At 58.0% G+C, this 25,448-nt stretch overlaps 1 protein-coding gene and 1 pseudogene across 1 annotated transcript in view; one reads left to right on the plus strand and one right to left on the minus strand.

Annotated features, from left to right (window-relative positions):
• Window positions 1-25,448, minus strand: part of LOC129134424 (polyunsaturated fatty acid lipoxygenase ALOX15B-like) — a 34,846-nt gene that overhangs the window by 3,635 nt on the left and 5,763 nt on the right. Inside the window, 14 exon segments of the mRNA XM_077192973.1 lie at window positions 996-1,096; window positions 2,224-2,253; window positions 2,256-2,344; window positions 3,846-3,992; window positions 4,157-4,179; window positions 6,369-6,455; window positions 9,813-10,016; window positions 17,156-17,299; window positions 18,975-19,147; window positions 20,717-20,820; window positions 22,345-22,461; window positions 23,155-23,236; window positions 23,880-23,975; window positions 24,936-25,416. Coding sequence (XP_077049088.1) covers window positions 996-1,096; window positions 2,224-2,253; window positions 2,256-2,344; window positions 3,846-3,992; window positions 4,157-4,179; window positions 6,369-6,455; window positions 9,813-10,016; window positions 17,156-17,299; window positions 18,975-19,147; window positions 20,717-20,820; window positions 22,345-22,461; window positions 23,155-23,236; window positions 23,880-23,975; window positions 24,936-25,416 — 1,878 coding nt within the window.
• On the plus strand, window positions 19,164-20,387 carry LOC143696477 (uncharacterized; annotated as a pseudogene).

A 25,448-nucleotide genomic window follows, 5' to 3' on the forward strand; every position in this document is an offset into this window, starting at 1 on the left:
TTCAATGGTCAATGGTCAATGGTCAATGGTCAGTGGTCAATGGTCAGTGGTCAGTGGTCAGTGGTCAATGGTCAGTGGTCAATGGTCAATGGTCAATGGTCAGTGGTCAGTGGTCAATGGTCAATGGTCAATGGTCAGTGGTCAGTGGTCAATGGTCAATGGTCAATGGTCAGTGGTCAGTGGTCAATGGTCAATGGTCAATGGTCAATGGTCAATGGTCAGTGGTCAATGGTCAGTGGTCAGTGGTCAATGGTCACTGGTCAGTGGTCAATGGTCAGTGGTCAATGGTCAATGGTCAATGGTCAGGTGGTCAGTGGTCAGTGGTCAATGGAGTGGTCACTGTGGTCAGTGTGTGGTCAGTGTGGTCAGTGCAGTGGTCAGTGTGGTCAGTGTAGGTCAGTGGTCAATGGTCAATGGTCAATGGTCAATGGTCAGTGGTCAATGGTCAGTGGTCAGTGGTCAATGGTCAATGGTCAATGGTCAATGGTCAGTGGTCAGTGGTCAATGGTCAATGGTCAATGGTCAATGGTCAGTGGTCAATGGTCAATGGTCAATGGTCAATGGTCAATGGTCAGTGGTCAATGGTCAGTGGTCAGTGGTCAATGGTCACTGGTCAGTGGTCAATGGTCACTGGTCAGTGGTCAATGGTCAATGGTCAATGGTCAGTGGTCAGTGGTCAGTGGTCAATGGGAGTGGTCACTGTGGTCAGTGTGTGGTCAGTGTGGTCAGTGCAGTGGTCAGTGTGGGTCAGTGTAGGTCAGTGGTCAGTGGTCACTGTGGTCAGTGGTCAGTGGTCAGTACCTGGCCGCTGTTGGTGGCCGCGTGGTGCGCAGAGCAGGTGTAGATCACGGTGGGGCAGGGTCAGTGGTCACTGTGGGGGTCAGTGTGTGGTCACTGTGGGTCACTGTGGGTCACTGTGGGTCAGTGGTCAGTGTGGGTCAGTGGTCAGTGGTCAGTGGTCACTGTGGTCACTGTGTGGTCACTCTGGTCAGTACCTGGCCGCTGTTGGTGGCCGCGTGGTGCGCAGAGCAGGTGTAGATCACGGTGGTGACGAAGGTGACGAGGCCACGCACGGAGTGCAGACGGGAGGGGACACCTGGGACAGGGCAGCCGGGGGCACCTGAGGACACCTGAGCCCACCTGAGGGCACCTGAGGGGTCACCTGACCCCAGCTGTGCCCACCTGAGAGCTCACCTGAACCCACCTGAGCCCACCTGTGCCACCTGAGAGCTCACCTGAACCCACCTGTGCCCACCTGAGGGGTCAGCTGTGCCCACCTGTGCCCACCTGTGCTCACCTGTACCCACCTGTGCACACTTGAGGGGTCACCTGAACCCACCTGTGCCCACCTGAGCCCACCTGAACCCACCTGAGGGGTCACCTGTGCCCACCTGAACCCACCTGTGCCCACCTGAGAGCTCACCTGAGCTCACCTGAACCCACCTGAGCTCACCTGTGCCCACCTGTGCCCACCTGAGCTCACCTGAACCCACCTGTGCCCATCTGAGCCCACCTGAGCCCACCTGTACCCATCTGTGCCCACCTGAGGGGTCACCTGAACCCACCTGCCCCCACCTGTCCCCAGGTGTGCCCCCCCATGCCCACCTGAGCTCCTCCTGTCCCCACCTGTCCCCAGGTGTCCCCAGGTGTCCCCAGGTGTCCCCAGCTGTGTCCCCCCCTGTGCCCACCTGAGCTCCTCCTGTCCCCAGGTGTCCCCAGGTGCCCCCCGTGCCCACCTGAGCTCCTCCTGTCCCCACCTGTCCCCAGGTGTGTCCCCCCCCATGCCCACCTGAGCTCCTCCTGTCCCACCTGTCCCCAGGTGTGTCCCCCCGTGCCCACCTGAGCTCCTCCTGTCCCCACCTGCCCCCACCTGTCCCCAGGTGCCCCCCGTGCCCACCTGAGCTCCTCCTGTCCCCAGGTGTCCCCAGGTGTCCCCAGGTGTGTCCCCCCCGTGCCCACCTGAGCTCCTCCTGTCCCCACCTGTCCCCAGGTGTCCCCAGGTGTGTCCCCCCCCCCTGCCCACCTGAGCTCCTCCTGTCCCCACGTGTCCCAGGTGTCCCCACCTGTCCCCAGGTGTCCCCAGGTGTGTCCCCCCCTGCCCACCTGAGCTCCTCCTGTCCCCAGGTGTCCCCAGGTGTCCCCCGTGCCCACCTGAGCTCCTCCTGTCCCCAGGTGTCCCCAGGTGTCCCCAGGTGTCCCCAGGTGTGTCCCCCCCGTGCCCACCTGAGCTCCTCCTGCCCAGGAAGCCCTGGTGAAGATTTCGCCCACCCAGGCCTGGAGCTCGGGGTCCTCCTGGACGGCGGCGTCCGAGGGGTAATAGAGGGACAGGACACCTGTGACAAACCTGGGGACATTGGGGACAATGGGGACACCTGTGACAAACCTGGGGACAGGTAATAGAGGGACAGGACACCTGTGACAAACCTGGGGACAATGGGGACACCTGTGACAAACCTGGGGACAGACAGGTAATAGAGGGACAGGACACCTGTGACAAACCTGGGGACATTGGGGACAATGGGGACAGACAGGTAATAGAGGGACAGGAGCCCTGTGACAAACCTGGGACAGACAGGTAATAGAGGGACAGGACACCTGTGACAAACCTGGGGACAATGGGGACACCTGTGACAAACCTGGGGACAGGTAATAGAGGGACAGGACACCTGTGACAAACCTGGGACAGGTAATAGAGGGACAGGACACCTGTGACAAACCTGGGGACAATGGGGACACCTGTGACAAACCTGGGGACATTGGGGACAGACAGGTAATAGAGGGACAGGACACCTGTGACAAACCTGGGGACAGGTAATAGAGGGACAGGACACCTGTGACAAACCTGGGGACATTGGGGACACCTGTGACAAACCTGGGACAGGTAATAGAGGGACAGGACACCTGTGACAAACCTGGGGACAATGGGACACCTGTGACAAACCTGGGGACAGGTAATAGAGGGACAGGACACCTGTGACAAACCTGGGACAGCAATGGGGACACCTGTGACAAACCTGGGACAGGTAATAGAGGGACAGGACATCTGTGACAAACCTGGGACAATGGGGACAGACAGGTAATAGAGGGACAGGACACCTGTGATAAACCTGGGACAGCAATGGGGACATTGGGGACAGACCTGGGGACACTGGGGACAGGTAATAGAGGGACAGGAGCCCTGTGACAAACCTGGGGACACCAATGGGGACACCCGTGACAAACCTGGGGACATTGGGGACATCAATGGGGACACTGGGGACACTGGAGTAACAGAGGGATAGGAGCCTTGGTGACAAACCTGGGGACATCCAGGGGACATTGGGGGACATTGGGGGGACATTGTGGACATTAATGGGGACATTGAGGAGACTGGGGACATTGGGGACATTGGGGACATTAATGGGGACACTGGGGACATCAATGGGTTCATAGGGGGTGTCCAGGGGGTGTCCCAGGTGTCCCCACCTGCGGATGGCCCGCCACACCTTGGTGGCCTGGGGACATTAATGGGTTCATTGGGGCCATAGGGTGTGTCCCCATGTCCCCAGGTGTCCCCACCTGCGGATGGCCCGCCACACCTTGGTGGCCTGGGGACATCAATGGGTTCATAGGGGGTGTCAGGGGGTGTCCCCAGGTGTCCCCACCTGCGGATGGCCCGCCACACCTTGGTGGCCCGGGGACATTAATGGGGACATCAATGGGTTCATTGGGTTCATAGGGTGTGTCCCCATGTCCCCAGGTGTCCCCACCTGCGGATGCCCCGCCACACCTTGGTGGCCTGGGGACATTAATGGGGACATTAATGGGTTCATAGGGGGTGTCCCCATGTCCCCAGGTGTCCCCACCTGCGGATGGCCCGCCACACCTTGGTGGCGTCGCTGCCGAAGTGGTGCCGCTTGGTGGCCGCCACCCCTCGGTGCCGCAGGTCCCGGGGCAGCACCAGCGAGCGCCAGCGCAGCGCCCGCAGCCCCCGCGCCACCAGCGCCAGGAGACCCCGCCGCCCAGCGCCACCGCCTGGGGACACCGAGGGGACATTGGGGACACTCAGGGGACAGCGCGGGGACACGGCAGTGCCACCAAAATGTCACCAAAATCCGCAATTCCCACCCAAAATCCGCAATTCCAGCCCAAAACCCGCGCCACCAGCGCCCGCAGCCCCCGCCGGCCCAGCGCCACCGCCTGGGGACACCGAGGGGACATTGGGGACACTCAGGGGACATCGGGGGGGACACGGCGGTGTCACCGAAACCCCGCAGTTCCAGCCCAAATCCCCGCAATTTCAGCCCAAAACCCGGTATTTTTACCCCAAACCCTGCACCACCAGCGCCAGCAGCCCCCGCCGGCCCAGCGCCACCGCCTGGGGACACCGAGGGGACACTCAGGGGACACTCAGGGGACACGGCAGTGCCACCAAAATGTCACCAAAATCCCGCAATTCCCACCCAAAATCCGGTAATTCTACCCCAAATCCCGCCCCATTGGTGCCCGCAGCCCCCGCGCCACCAGCGCCAGGAGCCCCCCCGGCCCAGCGCCACCGCCTGGGGACACCGAGGAGACATTGGGACATCGGGGGGACACGGCAGTGCCACCCCAGTGTCACCAAAACCCGGTAATTCTACCCCAAATCCCCGCAATTCCAGCCCAAAATCCCGCAATTCCAGCCCAAAATCCGGTAATTCTACCCCAAACCCCGCCCCATCGGTGCCCGCAGCCCCCGCCCGCCCAGCGCCACCGCCTGGGGACAGCGAGGGGACATCGAGGACATCGGGGGGACACCAAATCCCACCCCAGTGCCACCAAAACCCCGCAATTCCAGCCCAAATTCACCAAATTCCCGCAATTCCCACCCAAAATCCCACAATTCCCGCCCAAACCCCGCCCCATCGGTGCCAGCAGCCCCCGCCCGCCCAGCGCCACCGCCTGGGGACAGTGGGGACACTCAGGGGACAGCCTGGGGACACCCCAGTGTCACCAAAACCCGGTAAATCTACCCCAAATCCCGCAATTCCAGCCCAAAATTCCGCAATTCCCACCCAAATTCCCGCAATTCCAACCCAAATCCCGCCCCATCGGTGCCCGCAGCCCCCGCCCGGCCCAGCGCCACCGCCTGGGGACACCGAGGGGACACCGAGGGGACATCGGGGGGACACCCCAGTGTCACCAAAACCCGGTAATTCCAGCCCAAATTCACCAAAATCCCGCGATTCTCGCCCAATTCCCGCCCAAACCCCGCGATCCCAAACGCCCGAGCCCCTCTGGGAACGCCCCTCCCCCCCCACCCCCCCCTTTTACCGACCCCACTGAAGCCCCAGACCCCCCTGTGCCCCCCCAATGCCCCAGGTGCCCCCCCAGACCCAATTGAAGCCCCCAGACCCCCCCCATATCCCCGGTGCACCCCCAGACCCCCGGTACCCCCCCCCCTTATCCAATCGAAGCCCCCAGACCCTCCCGGTGCCCCCCCAGTGCCCCCCAGACCCCTCGGTACCCCCCCAGTGCCCCCCCAGACCCTATTGAAGCCCCCAGACCCAATCAAAGCCCCCAGACCCAATCAAAGCCCCCAGACCCCCCAGTGCCCACCCTGTGCCCCCCCAGACCCTCTGTACCCCCCCAGACCACCCCATATCCCCGGTGCCCCCCAATGCCCCCCCAGTGCCCCCCAGACCCAATCGAAGCCCCCAGACCCCCCCCCCCATCCCTGGTGCACCCCCAGACCCAATTGAAGCCCCCAGACCCCCCCCCAGACCCCCCAGTGCCCACCCTGTGCCCCCCAGACCCAATCAAAGCCCCCAGACCCCCCAGTACCACCCTGTGCCCCCCAGACCCTCTGTACCCCCCAGACCCCCCCATATCCCCGGTGCCCCCCCAATGCCCCCCCAGTGCCCCCCAGACCCAATTGAAGCCCCCAGACCCCCCCCCCCCCATATCCCCAGTACCCCCCAGTGCCCCCCCAGACCCTCTGTACCCCCCAGACCCCCCCATATCCCCGGTGCCCCCCCAATGCCCCCCCAGTGTCCCCCAGACCCTATTGAAGCCCCCAGACCCTCCCATATCCCCAGTACCCCCCAGTGCCCCCCCAGACCCAATCGAAGCCCCCAGACTCCCGGTGCCCCCCATATTCCCAGTACCCCCCAGTGCCCCCCAGGTGCCCCCAGTGCCCCCCAGACCCAATAGAAGCCCCCAGACCCCCCCCCATATCCCTGGTGCCCCCCCAGACCCAATCGAAGCCCCCAGACCTCCCCAGACCCTCCCAGTGCCCACCCCGTGCCCCCCTGTGCCCCCCAGACCCAATCGAAGCCCCCAGACCCCCCAGTGCCCCCCAGTGCCCACCCCGTGCCCCCCCAGGTGCCCCCTTGGTGCCCCCCCCTCACCCGGTCAAAGACCCCCCCGGGGTTGAGCAGGAAGCGCCGGGCGAGGGCCCCGATCTGCACCGTGAAACGGGTGTGGGGCACCAGGAGCTGCACGGGGCAAAACAGGGGGGCAATAAATGGGGTAAAACATGGGGGGCACCGTGAAACGCGTGTGGGGCACCAGGAGCTGCATGGGGCAATTAACGGGGCAATTAATGGGGTAAAACATGGGGCAATAAATGGGGCAAAACATGGGGCAAAACATGGGGCACCGTGAAACGGGTGTGGGGCACCAGGAGCTGCATGGGGCAATTAATGGGGCAAGAAATGGGGTAAAACATGGGGCACCCCCGATCTGCACCGTGAAACGCGTGTGGGGCACCAGGAGCTGCATGGGGGGCAATAAATGGGGCAATTAATGGGGTAATTAATGGGGCACCGTGAAACGGGTGTGGGGCACCAGGAGCTGCATGGGGGCAATAAATGGGGCAATTAATGGGGTAATTAATGGGGCACCGTGAAACGGGTGTGGGGCACCAGAGCTGCATGGGGCAATTAATGGGGCAATAAATGGGGCAATGAATGGGGCAAAACATGGGGCAATGAATGGGGCAAAAACTGGGGCAATAAATGCGGCAATAAATGGGCAAAACATGGGGAGGGGCAATAAATGGGGCAAAAGATGGGGCAATAAACGGGGCAATGAACAGGGGGCACCCTGATCTGCACCGTGAAACGCGTGTGGGGCACCAGGAGCTGCATGGGGGGCAATAAATGGGGCAATTAATGGGGTAAAACATGGGGGGCACCGTGAAACGGGTGTGGGGCACCAAGAGCTGCATGGGGCAATTAATGGGCAATTAATGGGGTAATTAATGGGGCACCGTGAAACGCGTGTGGGGCACCAAGAGCTGCATGGGGCAATTAATGGGGCAATTAATGGGGTAATTAATGGGCACCGTGAAACGCGTGTGGGGCACCAGGAGCTGCATGGGGCAATTAATGGGGCAATTAATGGGGCAATTAATGGGGTAAAACATGGGGGGCACCCCCGATCTGCACCATGAAACGTGTGTGGGGCACCAGGAGCTGCATGGGGGGCAATTAATGGGGCAATTAATGGGGTAAAACATGGGGGTCACCCCCAATCTGCACCGTGAAACGCGTGTGGGGCACCAGGAGCTGCATGGGGGGCAATAAACGGGGGGCAATTAATGGGGTAATTAATGGGGTAAAACATGGGGGGCACCCCCGATCTGCACCGTGAAACGCGTGTGGGGCACCAGGAGCTGCATGGGGGGCAATTAATGGGGGGCAATTAATGGGGAGGGGGCAAAACATGGGGCAATGAATGGGGCAGAACATGGGGGCACCGTGAAACGCGTGTGGGGCACCAGGAGCTGCATGGGGGGCAATTAACGGGGGGCAATTAATGGGGAGGGGCAATTAATGGGGCAATAAATGGGGCAGAACATGGGGGCACCGTGAAACGCGTGTGGGGCACCAGGAGCTGCATGGGGGCAATTAATGGGGCAATTAATGGGGCACCGTGAAACGGGTGTGGGGCACCAGGAGCTGCATGGGGCAAAACACGGGGGGCAATTAATGGGGCAATTAATGGGGTAAAACATGGGGGTCACCCCCGATCTGCACCGTGAAACGCGTGTGGGGCACCAGGAGCTGCACGGGGCAATTAATGGGGCAATTAATGGGGAGGGGGCAATAAATGGGGCAAAACATGGGGGGCACTGTGAAACGGGTGTGGGGCACCAGGAGCTGCATGGGGGCAATAAATGGGGCAAAACATGGGGCAATAAACGGGAAGGGGCAATAGATGGGCAATAAATGGGGAGGGGCAATAAATGGGGCAATGAATGGGGCAAAACATAGGGCAAAACATGGGGAGGGGCAATAAATGGGGCAAAACATGGGGGGCACCATGAACCGGGTGTGGGGCACCAGGAGCTGCACAGGGGGCAATAAATGGGGAAGGGGCAATTAATGGGGCAATAAATGGGGCGGGGGGCACCGGGATTTTTTGGGGATTGGGGTTTTTCAGAGTGGGATCTTTTGGGGCCTGGGGTTTTGGGGTTTTTTTGGGGATTTGGGTTTTTGGGGATTTGGGGTTTTTGGGGATTTGGGGTTTTTGGTTTTTTTGGGGTGGGGTTTTTGGGGTTTTTTGGAGTGGGGTTTTTAGGATTGGGGTTTTTCAGAGTGGGATTTTTTGGGGTTTGGGGGGTGGAATTTTTTCATTTTTTGCCCTTTCAGACCAGGAATTTTTTCATTTTTTTGCCTTTCAGAGGCGGAATTTTTTCATTTTTTGCCCTTTCAGACCGGGAATTTTTTTTGTGTTTTGGCCTTTCAGACCGGGATTTTTTGTGGGGTTTTAGGGGTTTGGGGTGGGGTTTTTTGGCGTGGATTTTTTTTGTGTTTTGGGGGTTTTGGAGCGACATTTTTTTCATTTTTTGGCCTTTCAAACCAGGAATTTTTCATTTTTGGCCTTTCAAACCAGGATTTTTTCATTTTTTGCCCTTTCAGAGTGGGATTGTTTTGGGGTTCCGGGGTGGAATTTTTTCATTTTTTGGCCTTTCAAACCAGGGTTTTTTTCATTTTTTGCCCTTTCAAACCAGGATTTTTTTCATGTTTTGCCCTTTCAGACCAGGATTTTTTTCATTTTTTGCCCTTTCAAACTAGATTTTTTTTCATTTTTTGCCCTTTCAGACCGGGATTTTTTGGGCATTGGATTTTTGGGGTTTTTTGGGGTGGGGTTTTTAGCATTGGGGTTTTTCAGAGAGGGATCTTTTGGGGTTGGGGGTTTTTGGGGATTTGGGGTTTTTGGGTTTTGGGGTTTTTGGTTTTTTTGGGCGGTTTGGGGTTTTTTTGGGGTGGGGTTTTTTGGGGTGGGGTTTTTAGGATTGGGATTTTTCAGAGTGGGATTTTTTGGGGTTTGGGGGTGGGAATTTTTTCAGTTTTTGCCCTTTCGGATGGGGATTTTTCGGTTTTTAGCCTTTCAGATCGGGATTTTTTTCATTTTTTGCCCTTTCAAACCAGGATTTTTTCATTTTTTGCCCTTTCAGACTGGGATTTTTTTGGTTTTTAGCCTTTCAGACCAGGATTTTTTGTGGGGTTTTAGGGGTTTGGGGTGGGGTTTTTTGGCGTGGATTTTTTTTGTGTTTTGGAGCGACATTTTTTTCATTTTTTGGCCTTTCAAACCAGGATTTTTTCATTTTTTGCCCTTTCAAACCAGGATTTTTTCATTTTTTGCCCTTTCAGACTGGGATTTTTTCATTTTTTAGCCTTTCAGAGCCAGAATTTTTTCATTTTTACCCTTTCAGACCGGGATTTTTGCATTTTTACCCTTTCAAACCAGGAATTTTTCATTTTTTACCCTTTCAGACCGGGAATTTTTCATTTTTTCCCCTTTCAGAGTGGGATTTTTTGGGGGTTCCAGGGTTTTGGGGTTACCTTGAAGAGGGGGTGCTGTGGTGGCAGCTGCCTGAGCGTGGCCAGGGCAAAGACCTCGCCCAGCAGGTGAGCCCGGAGCAGGTGGGTCAGGGCCTCGTGCACCTGGAACTCGGAGCTGCGCACCCAGGCCTTGGCCAGGGCCCAGAGCCAGGGCGGGTCCTGGGGCACGAACAGCGGCGACTCGGGGCCGGGCTCCTGAGACAGCTGGGGAACCACAAAAACGGTCAGGGAACCCCAAAATGGGTCAGGGAACCCCAAAAACGGTCAGGGAACCACAAAACCACCACAGGGACCCCGTAATGGGCAGGGGAACCCGAAATGTTCGTAGCCCAAAGCGAACCCAAAAGGGTCAGGGAGAACCTGAACCATGAGAGGGATCCCAAAAGGGTCAGGGGAACCCAAAATGGGAACCCAAAATGGGAACCCAAAACCACCACAAGGACCCCAGAAAGGGTCAGGGGAACCCGAAATGTTTGTACCCCAAAGGGAACCCAAAAGGGTCAGGGGGATCCCAAAAGGGTCAGGGAACCCCAAAAGGGGCACCCCAAAACCATCCCAGGGACCCCACAATGGGCAGAGGAACGCAAAATGTTCAAAGCCCAAAAGGGACAAAGGGAACCCAAAAGGGTCAGGGAACCCCAAAAAGGGTCAAAAATGGGCACCCCAAAACCATCACAGGGACCCCAAAAGGGTCAGGGGAACCCAAAAGGGTCAGGGGGATCCCAAAATGGGCACCCCAAAACCCTCCCGGGGCAGCCAGGCCTTGGCCAGGGCCCAGAGCCAGGGCGGGTCCTGGGGCAGGAACAGCGGCGACTCGGGGCCGGGCTCCTGAGACAGCTGGGGAACCACAAAAACGGTCAGGGAACCCCAAAAACGGTCAGGGAACCCCAAAAAGGGTCAGGGAACCCCAAAAAGGGCACCCCAAAACAGTCACAGGGACCCCAATCTGTCAGTGAGAACCCGAAATGTTCACACCCCAAAGGGAACCCAAAAGGGTCAGAAAGGGGCACCCCAAAACCATCAAAGGGATCCCAAAAGGGTCAGGGGAACCCAAAATGTTCACACCCCAAAGGGAACCCCAAAAGGGTCAGGGGAACCCAAAAGGGTCAGGGAACCCCAAAAAGGATCAAAAATGAGCACCCCAAAACACTCAAAGGGACCCCGTAATGGGCAGTGAGAACCCAAAATGTTTGCACCACAAAAGGGAACCCAAAAGGGTCAGAAGAACTCAAAAAGGGTCAGGGAACCCCAAAAGGGTCAGGGAACCCCAAAATGGGCACCCCAAAACAGTCATAGAGACCCCAAATCTGTCAGTGAGAACCCGAAATGTTCGCAGCCAAAGGGAACCCAAAAGGGTCAGGGGGATCCCAAAATGGGCACCCCAAAACCATCACAGGGACCCCAAATCTGTCAGTGAGAACCCAAAATGTTCGCACCCCAAAGGGAACCCAAAAGGGTCAGGGGAACCCCAAAAGGGTCAGGGGGATCCCAAAATGGGCACCCCAAAACCATCACAGGGACCCCAAAATCTGTCAGCGAGAACCCGAAATGTTCGCACCCCAAAAGGGTCAAAGGGAACCCGAAAGGGTCAGGAGGAACCTGAACCATGAGAGGGAACCCAAAAGGGTCAGGGAACCCCAAAAACGGTCAGAAAGGGGCACCCCAAAACAGTCATAGGGATCCCAAAAGGGTCAGGGGGAACCTGAAATGTTCGTAGCCCAAAGGGAACCCAAAAGAGTCAGGGGAACCCCAAAAGGGGAACCCCAAAACCCTCACAGGGACCCCATAATGGGCAGGGGAACCCAAAATGTTCAAAGCCCAAAAGGGTCAAAAGGAACCCAAAAGGGTCAGGGGGAACCTGAACCATGAGAGGGATCCTAAAAGGGTCAGGGGAACCCCAAAATGGGCACCCCAAAACCCTCACAGGGACCCCAAAAGGGTCAGGGGGATCCCAAAACGTTCAAATCCCAAAGGGATCCCAAAAAGGGTCAGGGGAACCCCAAAATGGGCACCCCAAAACCATCAAAGGGACCCCAGATCTGTCAGTGAGAACCCAAAATGTTCGCAGCCCAAAAGGGTCAAAGGGAACCCGAAAGGGTCAGGAGGAACCTGAACCATGAGAGGGAACCCAAAAGGGTCAGGGAACCCCAAAAACGGTCAGAAAGGGGCACCCCAAAACAGTCATAGGGATCCCAAAAGGGTCAGGGGGAACCTGAAATGTTCGTAGCCCAAAGGGAACCCAAAAGAGTCAGGGGGATCCCAAAATGGGAACCCCGAAACACTCACAGGGACCCCAAAAGGGTCAGAGGGATCCCAAAATGTTCACACCCCAAAAGGGTCAGGGAACCCCAAAAAGGGTCAGGGAACCCCAAAAGGGGCACCCCGAAACACTCACAGGGACCCTAAATCTGTCAGTGAGAACCCGAAATGTTCGCAGCCCAAAGGGAACCCAAAAGGGTCAGGGGGAACCTGAACCATGAGAGGGAACCCAAAAGGGTCAGGGAACCCCAAAAACGGTCAGAAAGGGGCACCCCAAAACAGTCATAGGGATCCCAAAAGGGTCAGGGGAACCCAAAACGTTCACATCCCCAAAGGGACAAATGGAACCGAAAAGGGTCAGGGGGAAGCTGAAAGGGAAGGGGACCCCAAATGTGTCAGGGCGATCCCAAAAGGGGCACAGGGACCCCAAAATGGGCACCCCAAAACACTCATAGGGACCCCATAATGGGCAGGGGAACCCGAAATGTTTGTACCCCAAAGGGATCCCAAAAGGGTCAGGGGGAACCCGAACCATGAGAGGGAACCCAAACGGGTCAGGGGAACCCCAAAAGGGGTCAGGGGAACCCCAAAAAGGGTCAAAAATGGGCACCCCAAAACAGTCATAGGGACCCCAAAAGGGTGAGGGGAACCCAAAATGTTCACAGCCCAAAGGGAACCCAAAAGAGTCAGAAAGGGGCACCCCAAAACCATCAAAGGGACCCCAAAAGAGTCAGGGGGAACCTGAAATGTTCATAGCCCAAAGGGAACCCAAAAGGGTCAGGGAACCCCAAAAGGGGCACCCCAAAACCCTCCCAGGGACCCCAGGCCTTGGCCAGGGCCCAGAGCCAGGGCGGGTCCTGGGGCACGAACAGCGGCGACTCGGGGCCGGGCTCCTGAGACAGCTGGGGAACCACAAAAACGGTCAGGGAACCCCAAAAACGGTCAGGGAACCACAAAAACGGTCAGGGAACCCCAAAAAGGATCAAAAATGGGCACCCCAAAACACTCAAAGGGACCCCGTAATGGGCAGTGAGAACCCGAAATGTTCGCACCCCAAAAGGGAACCCAAAAGGGTCAGGAGAACTCAAAAAGGGTCAGGGAACCCCAAAAGGGTCAGGGAACCCCAAAATGGGCACCCCAAAACAGTCATAGAGACCCCATAATGGGCAGGGGAACCCAAAATGTTCACAGCCCAAAGAGAACCCCAAAAAGGGTCAGGGAACCCCAAAATGGGCACCCCAAAACCCTCACAGGGACCCCAAACTGTCAGTGAGAACCCGAAATGTTCGCACCCCAAAAGGGACAAAGGGAACCCAAAAGGGTCAGGGGGAACGTGAACCATGAGAGGGAACCCAAAAGGGTCAGGGAACCCCAAAAACGGTCAGGGAACCCCAAAATGGGTCAGGGAACCCCAAAAAGGGTCAGGGAACCACAAAAACGGTCAGGGAACCCCAAAAACGGTCAGAAAGGGGCACCCCAAAACAGTCACAGGGACCCCAAAAGGGTCAGGGGGAACCTGAAATGTTCGTAGCCCAAAGGGAACCCAAAAAGGGTCAGAAAGGGGCACCCCAAAACCATCAAAGGGACCCCAAAAGAGTCAGGGGGAACCTGAAATGTTCATAGCCCAAAGAGACCCCAAAAGGGTCAGGGGAACCCCAAAAGGGGCACCCTCAAAACCATCACAGAGACCCCAAAAAGGGTCAAAAAGGGGCACCCCAAAACAGTCATAGGGACCCCAAAAGGGTGAGGGGAACCCAAAATGTTCAAAGACCAAAAGGGACAAATGGAACCGAAAAGGGTCTGGGGGAACCTGAACCATGAGAGGGATCCTAAAAGGGTCAGGGAACCCCAAAAAGGGTCAAAAGGGGCACCCCAAAATCCTCACAGGGATCCCAAAAGGGTCAGGGGAACCCCAAAAGGGGAACCCCAAAACAGTCATAGGGACCCCATAATGGGCAGGGGAACCCAAAAGGGTCAGGGGAACCCAAAATGTTCAAAGCTCAAAAGGGACAAAGGGAACCTGAACCATGAGAGGGATCCCAAAAGGGTCAGGGGAACCCCAAAAAGGGTCAGAGGAACCCCAAAATGGGCACCCAAAACACTCACAGGGACCCCAATCTGTCAGTGAGAACCCAAAATGTTCACACCCCAAAGGGAACCCAAAAGGGTCGGGGAACCCCAAAAAGGGTCAGAGGAACCCCAAAATGGGCACCCAAAACAGTCACAGGGACCCCAATCTGTCAGTGAGAACCCGAAATGTTCGCACCCCAAAGGGAACCCAAAAGGGTCAGGGGAACCCCAAAAAGGTCAAAAATGGGCACCCCAAAACCACCAAAGGGACCCCATAATGGGCAGGGGAACCCGAAATGTTTGTAGCCCAAAGGGACCCCAAAAGGGTCAGGGGAACCCCAAAAGGGTCAGGGGGATCCCAAAATGGGCACCCCAAAACCATCACCGGGACCCCATAATGGGCAGGGGAACCCAAAATGTTCGCACCCCAAAAGGGAACCCAAAAGGGTCATGGGGACCCCAAAAAGGGTCAAAAAGGGGCACCCCAAAACCATCAAAGGGACCCCGTAATGGGCAGGAGAACCCAAAATGTTCAAAGCCCAAAGGGAACCCAAAAGGGTCAGGGGAACCCCAAAAGGGGCACCCTCAAAACCATCACAGAGACCCCAAAAAGGGTCAAAAAGGGGCACCCCAAAACAGTCATAGGGACCCCAAAAGGGTGAGGGGAACCCAAAATGTTCAAAGACCAAAAGGGACAAATGGAACCGAAAAGGGTCTGGGGGAACCTGAACCATGAGAGGGATCCCAAAAGGGTCAGGGGAACCCCAAAAAGGGTCAAAAAGGGGCACCCCAAAACCTGCATAGGGACCCCAAAAGGGTCAGGGGAACCCCAAAAGGGGAACCCCAAAACAGTCATAGGGACCCCATAATGGGCAGGGGAACCCAAAAGGGTCAGGGGAACCCAAAATGTTCAAAGCTCAAAAGGGACAAAGGGAACCTGAACCATGAGAGGGATCCCAAAAGGGTCAGGGGAACCCCAAAAAGGGTCAGAGGAACCCCAAAATGGGCACCCAAAACACTCACAGGGACCCCAATCTGTCAGTGAGAACCCAAAATGTTCGCACCTCAAAGGGAACCCAAAAGGGTCAGGGGAACCCCAAAAAGGTCAAAAATGGGCACCCCAAAACCACCAAAGGGACCCCATAATGGGTCAGGGGAACCCAAAATGTTCACACCCCAAAAAGGTCAGGGGGAACCCGAACTATGAGAGGGACCCCAAAAGGGTCAGGGAACCCCAAAAAGGGTCAAAAAGGGGCACCCCAAAAACATCAAAGGGACCCCAAATCTATCAGTGAGAACCCGAAATGTTCGTACCCCAAAGGGAACCCAAAAGGGTCAGGGGAACCCCAAAAGGGTCAGAGGGATCCCAAAATGGGCACCCCAAAACCATCACAGGGACCCCAAAATCTGTCAGCGAGAACCCGAAATGTTCGCACCCCAAAAGGGACAAAGGGAACCCAAAAGGGTCAGGGGGAACCTGAACCATGAGAGGGAACCCAAAAGGGTCAGGGGAACCCCAAAAAGGGTCAAAAGAGGCACCCCAAAATCCTCACAGGGATCCCAAAAGGGTCAGGGGAACCCCAAAAGGGGCACCCCAAAACCATCCCAGGGACCCCATAATGGGCAGGGGAACCCAAAAGGGTCGGGGGAACCCAAAATGTTCAAAGCTCAAAAGGGACAAAGGGAACCTGAACCATGAGAGGGATCCCAAAAGGGTCAGGGGAACCCCAAAAAGGGTCAGGGAACCCCAAAATGGGCACCCCAAAACCATCACAGGGACCCCAAAAGGGTCAGGGGAACCCAAAATGTTCAAAGCCCAAAAGGGACAAAGGGAACCCAAAAGGGTCAGGGGAACCCCAAAAACCATCAAGGGAACCCCAAAAGGGTCAGGGAACCCCAAAAGGGACACCCCAAAATCCTCACAGGGACCCCAAAAGGGTCAGGGGGACCCCAAACGTTCACACCCCAAAAGGGACAAAGGGACCCCAAAAGGGTCAGGGGGACCCCAAAGGTCAGGGGCTTCTTTATTGGGGTCCTCATCCATTTTTGGGGTCCTTTTTGGGTTCTTAGGTTCCTTTTTGGGCTTTTTGGGGTCCCTCCTTGGGTTTTTGGGGTCGGTTTTGGGGTTTTTGGGGTCATTTTTTGGGGTTTTTTGGGGTGGTTTGTGGGGTTTTTGGGCTCACCTGGATGGCGAGGGGCAGCATCTCCCCCATTCTCCCATTCCCAGCCCCCCCATTTCAAATTTGGGGTTTTTGGGGTTTCTGGGGTCATTTTTTGGGGTTTCTGGGGTGGTTTTTTGAGGTTTTTGGGGTGTTTTTTAGGGGTTTTGGGGTTTTTGGGGTCGTTTTTGGGGTTTTTGGGCTCACCTGGATGGCGAGGGGCAGCATCTCCCCCATTTCAAATCCCCAGGTTTTGGGATCGGTTTTTGGGGTCCAGGTCCATATTTGGGGTCCCTTTTTGGGGTTTTGGGGTGGTTTTGGGGTTTTTGGGGTTTTTTGGGGTTTTTGGGGTCGGTTTTTGGGGTTTCTGGGGTGGTTTTTTGGGGTTTTGGGGGTTTTTGGGGTCGTTTTTTGGGGTTTTTGGGGTCGTTTTTGGGGTTTTTGGCTCACCTGGATGGCGAGGGGCAGCATCTCCCCCATTTCAAATCCCGCCCTGGTTTTGGGGTCCGGGTCCATTTTTGAGCTCCCTTTTTGAGGTTTTGGGGTTTTTGGGGTGGTTTTTTGGGGTTTTTGGGGTTTTTGGGGTGGGTTTTTGGGGTTTTTGGGGTGGTTTTTGGGGTTTTTGGCTCACCTGGATGGCGAGGGGCAGCATCTCCCCCATTCTCCCATTCCCAGCCCCCCGATTTCAAATTTGGGCTTTTTTGGGTTTCTGGGGTGTTTTTTTTGGGGTTTCTGGGGTTTCTGGGGTTTCTGGGGTGTTTTTTTTGGGGTTTTGGGGGTTTTTGGGGTGGGTTTTGGGGGTTTTTGGGGTGGTTTTTGGGGTTTTTGGGGTGGTTTTTGGGGTTTTTGGCTCACCTGGATGGCGAGGGGCAGCATCTCCCCGTCGGGGCGCTGGTGCAGGAGGCACAGGGGGGCGGCCACGAAGGTGGGGCGGCCGTCGATGGTGGCAGTGGGGAGCCCCTGCAGCACCCCATAATCGGCCAGGTAGATGTTCCCTGCCTGGGGGGCACCCCAACATCAGGGGGACCCCAAAACCCGGGGGTACCCCCGGTCTGGGATCCCCAAAATCCAAAAAAATCCCAAAAATCCCAGAAAAAATCCCAAAATTCTGGGGAAAAACCCCAAATCCCAGCACCCTATAATCGGCCAGGTAGATGTTCCCTGCCTGGGGGGCACCCCAAAATCAGGGGGACCCCAAAATCCGGGGGTACCCCCGGTCTGGGATCCCCAAAATCCAAAAAAATCCCAAAATTCTGGGGAAAAACCCAATATTCTGGGGAAAAACCCCAAATCCCAGCACCCCATAAAGGGCCGGGTGAATGTTCCTTGCATGGGGGGCACCCCAACATCAGGGGGACCCCAAAACCCGGGGGTAACCCCGGCCTGGGATCCCCAAAATCCCAAAAAATCCCAAATTCTGGAAAAAATCCCAAAATCTGGGAAAAAAACCCCAAAATCTGAGGGAAAACCCCAAATCCCAGCACCCCATAAAGGGCCAGGTAGATGTTCCCTGCCTGGGGGCACCCCAACATCAGGGGGACCCCAAAACCCGGGGGTACCCCCGGCCTGGGATCCCCAAAATACCAAAAAACCCAAAAATCCCAGAAAAAATCCCAAAATCTGGGGGAAAACCCCCAATCCCAGCACCCCATAAAGGGCCGGGTGGATGTTCCCAGTCTGGGGGGCACCCCAAAATCAGGGGGACCCCAAAATCCGGGGGTAACCCCGGCCTGGGATCCCCAAAATCCAAAAAATCCCAAAAATCCCGGAAAAAATCCCAAATTCTGGGGAAAATCTCAAAATTCTGAGAAAAAACCCAAATCCCAGCACCCCATAATCGGCCAGGTAGATGTTCCCTGCCTGGGGGCACCCCAAAATCAGGGGGACCCCAAAACCCGGGGGTACCCCCGGCCTGGGATCCCCAAAATCCCAAAAAATCCCAAATTCTGGAAAAAATCCCAAAATCTGAGGGAAAAACCCCAAATCCCAGCACCCCATAAAGGGCCAGGTGGATGTTCCCTGCCTGGGGGAACCCCAACATCAGGGGGACCCCAAAACCCGGGGGTACCCCCGGCCTGGGATCCCCAAAATCCAAAAAAATCCCAAAATTCTGGGAAAAATCCCAAAATATGGGAAAAAAACCCCAAAATCTGAGGCAAAACCCCAAATCCCAGCACCCCATAAAGGGCCAGGTGGATGTTCCCTGCCTGGGGGGCACCCCAATATTTTTAAAGGTTTTTATGGGGTTTTGTTGATTTTGGGGTGGTTTTTTTGGGGATTTTGGGGTATTTTGGGGCAGTTTTTGGGGTATTTTGGGGCAGTTTTTGGGATATTTTGGGGTATTTTTAGGGTCCCTCACCTCCATCTCCTGGCTCAGCGAGGTCCCTGTGCCCAGGCTCGGGGCCACCATGGCCTCGGGGTTTGTTTGGGGTGGTTTTGGGGTGTTTGATGATTTTTGCGGTGTTTATGGGGTTTTGATGATTTTGGGGGGTATTTTGGGGTATTTCTGGGTGTTTTAGGATCCCTCACCTCCATCTCCCGCTGCAGCGAGGTCCCTGTCCCCAGGCTCGGGGCCACCATGGCCTCAGGGTTAGTTTGGGGTATTTTGGGGCAGTTTTTGGGGTATTTTGGGGTGGTTTTTTTGGGGTGATTTTGGTGTTTTAGGGTCCCTCACCTCCATCTCCCGCTGCAGCGAGGTCCCTGTGCCCAGGCTCGGGGCCACCATGGCCTCGGTCACCGGGAAGTTGGGGGGCAGGCGGGGGCAGCGGCGCAGCAGGACGGGGTTCACCCCGCTCAGGAACTGCTCCCCGAAAAACGCGTCCGACTGCCAGTGCCGCACCACGTACTCTGGGGACACCAGCGGGGACATTGGGGACACTTGGGGACATTGTTGGGGACACCCCCCCAGCTGCTGGGACACCCCCAGGAACCCCAAAGCTTTGGGATCCCTGAAACGGCCTCGTGGCCCCTCTGGGATCCCCCCCAAATTCCTGAGGTCAACGTCCCCCGTGTCACCCCCAGTGTCCCTTCAATGTCCCCCTTGTGTCCCTCAATGTCCCCCTCATGTCCCCCAATGTCCCCCTCGTGTCCCTCAATGTCCCCCTTGTGTCCCCCAATGTCCCCCTCGTGTCCCTCAATGTCCCCCTTGTGTCCCTCAATGTCCCCCTCGTGTCCCTCGAATCCCCAAAACCTCCAGCCCCCCTCAATGTCCCCAGTGTGCCCCACAATGTCCCCAATGTCCCCAATTCCCCACAATGCCCCCAATGTCCCCAATGGCCCTCCAATGTTCCCAATCCCCACAATGTCCCCAATGTCCCCCCCCCGATGTCCCCAATCCCATTGGGGTGTCCCCAATCCCCCCAGTGTCCTTGATGTCCCCCCAGGGTCCCTGTGTCCTCTCCAAGTCCCCAATGTCCCCAATCTCCTCAATGTCCCCAATCACATCCATGCGCCTGTTTCCATGTCCCCAATGTCCCCAATGTCCCCAATGTCCCCAGTGTCCCAAATCCCCCCAATGTCCCCAATGTCCCCAATGTCTCCCCAATGTCCCCAGGGTCCCCAACACCTCCAACATCCCCAATCCTACAATGTCCCTCAATGTCCCTCAATATCCCAAATCCACCTGTTGTCCCCGATGTCCCCAGTGTCCCCAATCCCCCAATGTCCCAGTGTCCCTGATGTCCCTGATTTCCCTCAATCCACCAATGTCCCCAATGTCCCTCAAGTGTCCCCACTGTCCCCAGTGTCCCCAATCCCCTCAATGTCCAGAGTGTCCCCAATGTCCCCAGTGTCCCCAATGTCCCCAGGGTCCCCAATGTCCCCCAATGTCCCTAATCCCTCCAATGTCCCCAGTTCCCCCCAATGTCCCCAGTGTCCCCAATGTCCCGCCAATGTCCCCAGTGTCCCCAGTGTCCCCAATCCCCCCAATGTCCCTCAGTGTCCCCAATGTCCCGCCAATGTCCCCAGGGTCCCGCCAATGTCCCCAGGGTCCCCAATGTCCCCCAATGTCCCTAATCCCTCCAATGTCCCCAATCCCCTCAATGTCCCCAGTTCCCCCCAATGTCCCCAGTGTCCCCAATGGCCCTGATTTCCCTCAATCCACCAATGTCCCCAATGTCCCCACTCTCCCCAATGTCCCCAATCCCTCCAATGTCCTAAATCCCACCAATTCCCCACAGTGTCCCCCCAATCTCCCCATTGTCCCCAGTGTCCCCGGTGTCCCCAATCCCCCCAGTGTCCCCAATCCCCCCAGTGTCCCCAATCCCCCCAATGTCCCCAGTGTCCTCAATGTCCCCGGTGTCCCCAATCCCCCCAATGTCCCCAATGTCCCCAGTGTCCCCAATCCCCCCAATCTCCCCAGTGTCCCCAATCCCCCTAGTGTCCCCGGTGTCCCCAATGTCCCCCCGGTGTCCCCACCGGTGACGGGCGTGTGGAAGCAGCGGAACACTCGGGTCATGGCCTCCACGCTGGGCCACGAGCAGGGCATGGCCAGGAACCCCCGGAGCTTGGCCTCCAGGTTCCTGGGGACAGCGGGGACAATGGGGACATTGGGGGACATTGGGGACACTGGGGGACAGTGGGGACATTGGGGACACTGGGGGGGTTGGGGACATTGGGGACATTGGGGACATTGGGGGGACTGAGGGGATTGGGGACAGTGGGGACATTGGGGGGACATTGGGGACACTGGGGGCATTGGGGAGACATTGGGGACATTGGAGACAGTGGGGACATTGGGGACATTTGGGGATACTGGGGACTAAGGGGGACACCGGGGACACTGGGGGGAATTTGGGGACATTGGGGGACATTGAGGACATTGGGGACATTGGGGGATTCGGGACATTGAGGGGGACATTGAGGGACATTGGGGCGTTGGGGACATTGGGGGATTGGGGACGGTGTGGGCAGGGCGAGGTTTGGGGTGTGGGGTCAGTGAGGGGAGGGTCAGCAGTCAGGGGTCACTCAGGGGTCAGGGGTCACTCAGGGGTCAGTGAGGGTCAGGGATGGTCAGTGAGGGTCAGTGAGGGTCAGTGAGGGTCAGGGATGGTCAGGGATGGTCAGGGATGGTCAGGGGTGGTCAGTGAGGGTCAGTGAGGGTCAGGGATGGTCAGGGATGGTCAGTGAGGGTCAGTGAGGGTCAGGGAGGGTCAGTGAGGGTCAGGGATGGTCAGGGATGGTCAGTGAGGGTCAGGGATGGTCAGGGATGGTCAGGGATGGTCAGTGAGGGTCAGGGATGGTCAGGGAGGGTCAGGGATGGTCAGTGAGGGTCAGTGAGGGTCAGGGATGGTCAGTGAGGGTCAGGGATGGTCAGTGAGGGTCAGGGATGGTCAGTGAGGGTCAGTGAGGGTCAGGGATGGTCAGTGAGGGTCAGGGATGGTCAGGGATGGTCAGGGATGGTCAGTGAGGGTCAGGGATGGTCAGTGAGGGTCAGTGAGGGTCAGGGATGGTCAGGGATGGTCAGTGAGGGTCAGGGATGGTCAGGGATGGTCAGTGAGGGTCAGGGATGGTCAGGGATGGTCAGGGATGGTCAGTGAGGGTCAGGGAGGGTCAGGGATGGTCAGTGAGGGTCAGGGATGGTCAGTGAGGGTCAGGGAGGGTCAGGGATGGTCAGGGAGGGTCAGTGAGGGTCAGGGATGGTCAGTGAGGGTCAGGGATGGTCAGGGTGGGTCAGTGAGGGTCAGGGATGGTCAGGGATGGTCAGTGAGGGTCAGGGATGGTCAGTGAGGGTCAGGGATGGTCAGTGAGGGTCAGGGATGGTCAGGGATGGTCAGGGATGGTCAGTGATGGTCAGGGATGGTCAGTGAGGGTCAGGGATGGTCAGGGATGGTCAGGGATGGTCAGTGAGGGTCAGGGATGGTCAGTGAGGGTCAGGGAGGGTCAGGGATGGTCAATGAGGGTCAGGGATGGTCAGTGGTCACTCAGGGTCACTCAGGGTCACTCAGGGTCACTCAGGGGTCAGTGATGGTCAGTGGTCTCTCAGGGTCACTCAGGGTCACTCGGGGTCGCTCAGGGGTCAGGGGTCAGGGGTCAGGGTCACTCACGCCGCGCTGCCCCGCAGGTAGAAGGCCGAGGCCTTGGCCCAGCTGTAGCTCAGGTCGGGGTCCAGCGGCGTCCCCAGGGGCAGCGCCCAGGGCAGGCCAGGGGCAAAGGGAGCCAGCCTGGGACAGGGACACAGGTGAGACACACCTGGGACAGGTGGGGACACAAAGACACACCTGGACACACGTGGGACACAGCTGGGACACAGTTGGGACACATCTGGGACACACCTGGGACACAGCTGGACACAGCTGGGACAGGTGGGGACACAGCTGGGACACAGCTGGGACACAGCTGGGACAGGTGAGACACACCTGGGACAAGTGGGGACACAGCTGGGACACACCTGAGACACACCTGGGACAGGTGGGGACACAAAGACACACCTGGACACACGTGGGACACAGCTGGGACACAGCTGGGACAGGTGGGGACACAACTGGACACACCTGGGGACACACCTGGCAACACCTGGGACACACCTGGGGGTGTCACACACACACACCTGTACCTGTCACACCCCCCCAGGTGTCACAGTGCCACCTGTCCCTCACCTGTAGCGCCGCCGTTGCTGTACCAGGTGTCACACACACCCCCAGGTGTGGCAGTGTCACCTGTCCCTCACCTGTAGCGCCGCCGTTGCTGTACCAGGTGTCACACACACACACACACCTGTACCTGTCACCCCCCCAGGTGTCACACACACCCCCCCAGGTGTGGCAGTGTCACCTGTCCCTCACCTGTAGCGCCGCCGTTGCTGTACCAGGTGTCACACACACACTCCAGGTGTGGCAGTGTCACCTGTCCCTCACCTGTAGCGCCGCCGTTGCTGTACCAGGTGTCTCCGGCGCTGTCTCTGCAGCCGCGGGTGTCGCTCCATGGCCGGCGTGGTGGCTGCGGGGACACCGCGGCACAGGTGGGCACAGGTGGGCACAGGTGTGGCACACGCGTGCCATAGTTGTGTCACCAGGTGTGCCACAGATGTGCCATAGGTGTGTCCCACCCCCCCAGGTGTGCCCCAGGTGTGTGCCCAACTGTCCCAAATGCCCCCAGGTGTGGCCCAGGTGTCCCCAATGTCCCCAGGTGTGTCCCAGGTGTGTCCCCAATGTCCCCAGGTGTGTCCCAGGTGTGTCCCCAGCTGTCCCCAGGTGTGTCCCCAGGTGTGTCCAGGTGTGTCCCAGGTGTGTCCCAGGTGTGTCCCCAGGTGTGTCCCCAATGTCCCCGGATGTCCCCAGGTGTGTCCCCAATGTCCCCAGGTGTGTCCCCAGCTGTGTCCCAGCTGTGCCCTCAGGCAGCTCCCAGGTACCCCCAGGTGTCCCCAATGTCCCCAGGTGTGTCCCAGGTGTGTCCCAGGTGTGCCCTCAGGCAGGTCCCAGGTGCCCCCAGGTGTGTCCCAGCTGTCCCCAGGTGTGTCCCCAATGTCCCCAGCTGTGTCCCAGGTGTGTCCCCAGGTGTGTCCCCAATGTCCCCAGGTGTGTCCCCAGGTGTGTCCCCAGGTATGTCCCAACTGTCCCCCCAGTGTCCCCAATGTCCCCACCTGTGCCCTCGGGCAGCTCCCAGGTCCCGTAGCCCTGCAGCCAGCGATAGCACGGGAAGTGGAAGGGGCCCAGGTGAGCGACGTCATCGGGGTCACCTGCGGGGACACGGCTGTCACCTGGCGGCGGTGTCACCTGTGCCACCAGTGCCACCTGTGCAGTCACAGTGTCACCTGTGCCATCAGTGTCACCTGGCGGTGATGTCACCTGTGCTACCACAGTGTCACCTGTGCCATCAGTGTCACCTGGCGGCGGTGTCACCTGTGCCACCAGTGTCACTGTGTCATCAGTGTCACCTGTGCCATCAGTGTCACCTAGCAGTGATGTCACCTGTGCTACCACAGTGTCACCTGTGCCATCAGTGTCACCTGGCGGCGGTGTCACCTGTGCCACCAGTGTCACTGTGTCATCAGTGTCACCTGGCGGTGATGTCACCTGTGCCACCAGTGTCACCTGTGCAGTCACAGTGTCACCTGTGCCATCAGTGTCACCTGGCGGTGATGTCACCTGTGCCACCAGTGTCACTGTGTCATCAGTGTCACCTGTGCCATCAGTGTCACCTGGCGGTGATGTCACCTGTGCCATCAGTGCCACCTGTGCCATCAGTGCCACCTGTGGGGCTGATGTCACCTGTGCTACCACAGTGTCACCTGTGCCATCAGTGTCACCTGGCGGTGATGTCACCTGTGCCATCAGTGCCACCTGCGCCATCAGTGTCACCTGGCGGTGATGTCACCTGTGCCATCAGTGCCACCTGTGCCACCACAGTGTCACCTGTGCCACCACAGTGTCACCTGTGCCATCACAGTGTCACCTGTGCCATCAGTGCCACCTGTGGGGCTAAAGTCACCTGTACTGGCACAGGTGTCACTTTCACAGGTGGTGACATCACCTGTGCCATCAGTGTCACCTGTAGGGGTGACATCCCCCGTGCCATCACAGGCGTCACATCACAGGTGATGACATCCCCCGTGCCACCAGTGTCACCTGTAGGGGTGACACCCCCTAGTGCCATCACAGGGTCACCTGCACTGTCACAGGTGTCACCGTGCCCTCACCTGTGCTGCCAGCGCCGATGTCACCTGCGTCACCTTCGCCATCCTCCGGCTCCTCCTCCTCCTCCTCTGGCTCCTCCTCCTCCTCTGGCTCCTCCTCCTGGCTGTCACCTGTCCCCTCGCTGTCACCTGTGCCCTCGCTGTCACCTGTGCCCTCGCTGTCACCTGTCCCCTGCTCCTCGTCTGTCACCTCCTCCTCGCTGTCACCTTCCTCATCCTCCTCCTCCTCCTCCTCCTCCTCGCTGTCCCCAGCGCTGTCCTCGCTGTCCGAGGTGTCCCCGGGTGTGTCCCCAATGTCCCTGGGCATGTCCCCAGGTGTGTCCCCCCCAGGTGTGTCCCCAGGTGTGTCCCCGCGCTGTCCCCAGACGCTGACGCTCTCCAGGTACCAGGAGCTCTCGGGGAGGCCCCCGCAGGGCCCCTTGTGCACCTGGAGCAGGAGGAGGCGCCCGAGGGGACGGGGGACGCGCACCTGGTACTCGGTGACCTGGGGGACAGCAACGGGGACACGGTCACGGT

Source organism: Agelaius phoeniceus, chromosome 36, assembly GCF_051311805.1.
Source record: "Agelaius phoeniceus isolate bAgePho1 chromosome 36, bAgePho1.hap1, whole genome shotgun sequence".
NCBI classification, from domain to species: Eukaryota; Metazoa; Chordata; class Aves; order Passeriformes; family Icteridae; genus Agelaius; species Agelaius phoeniceus.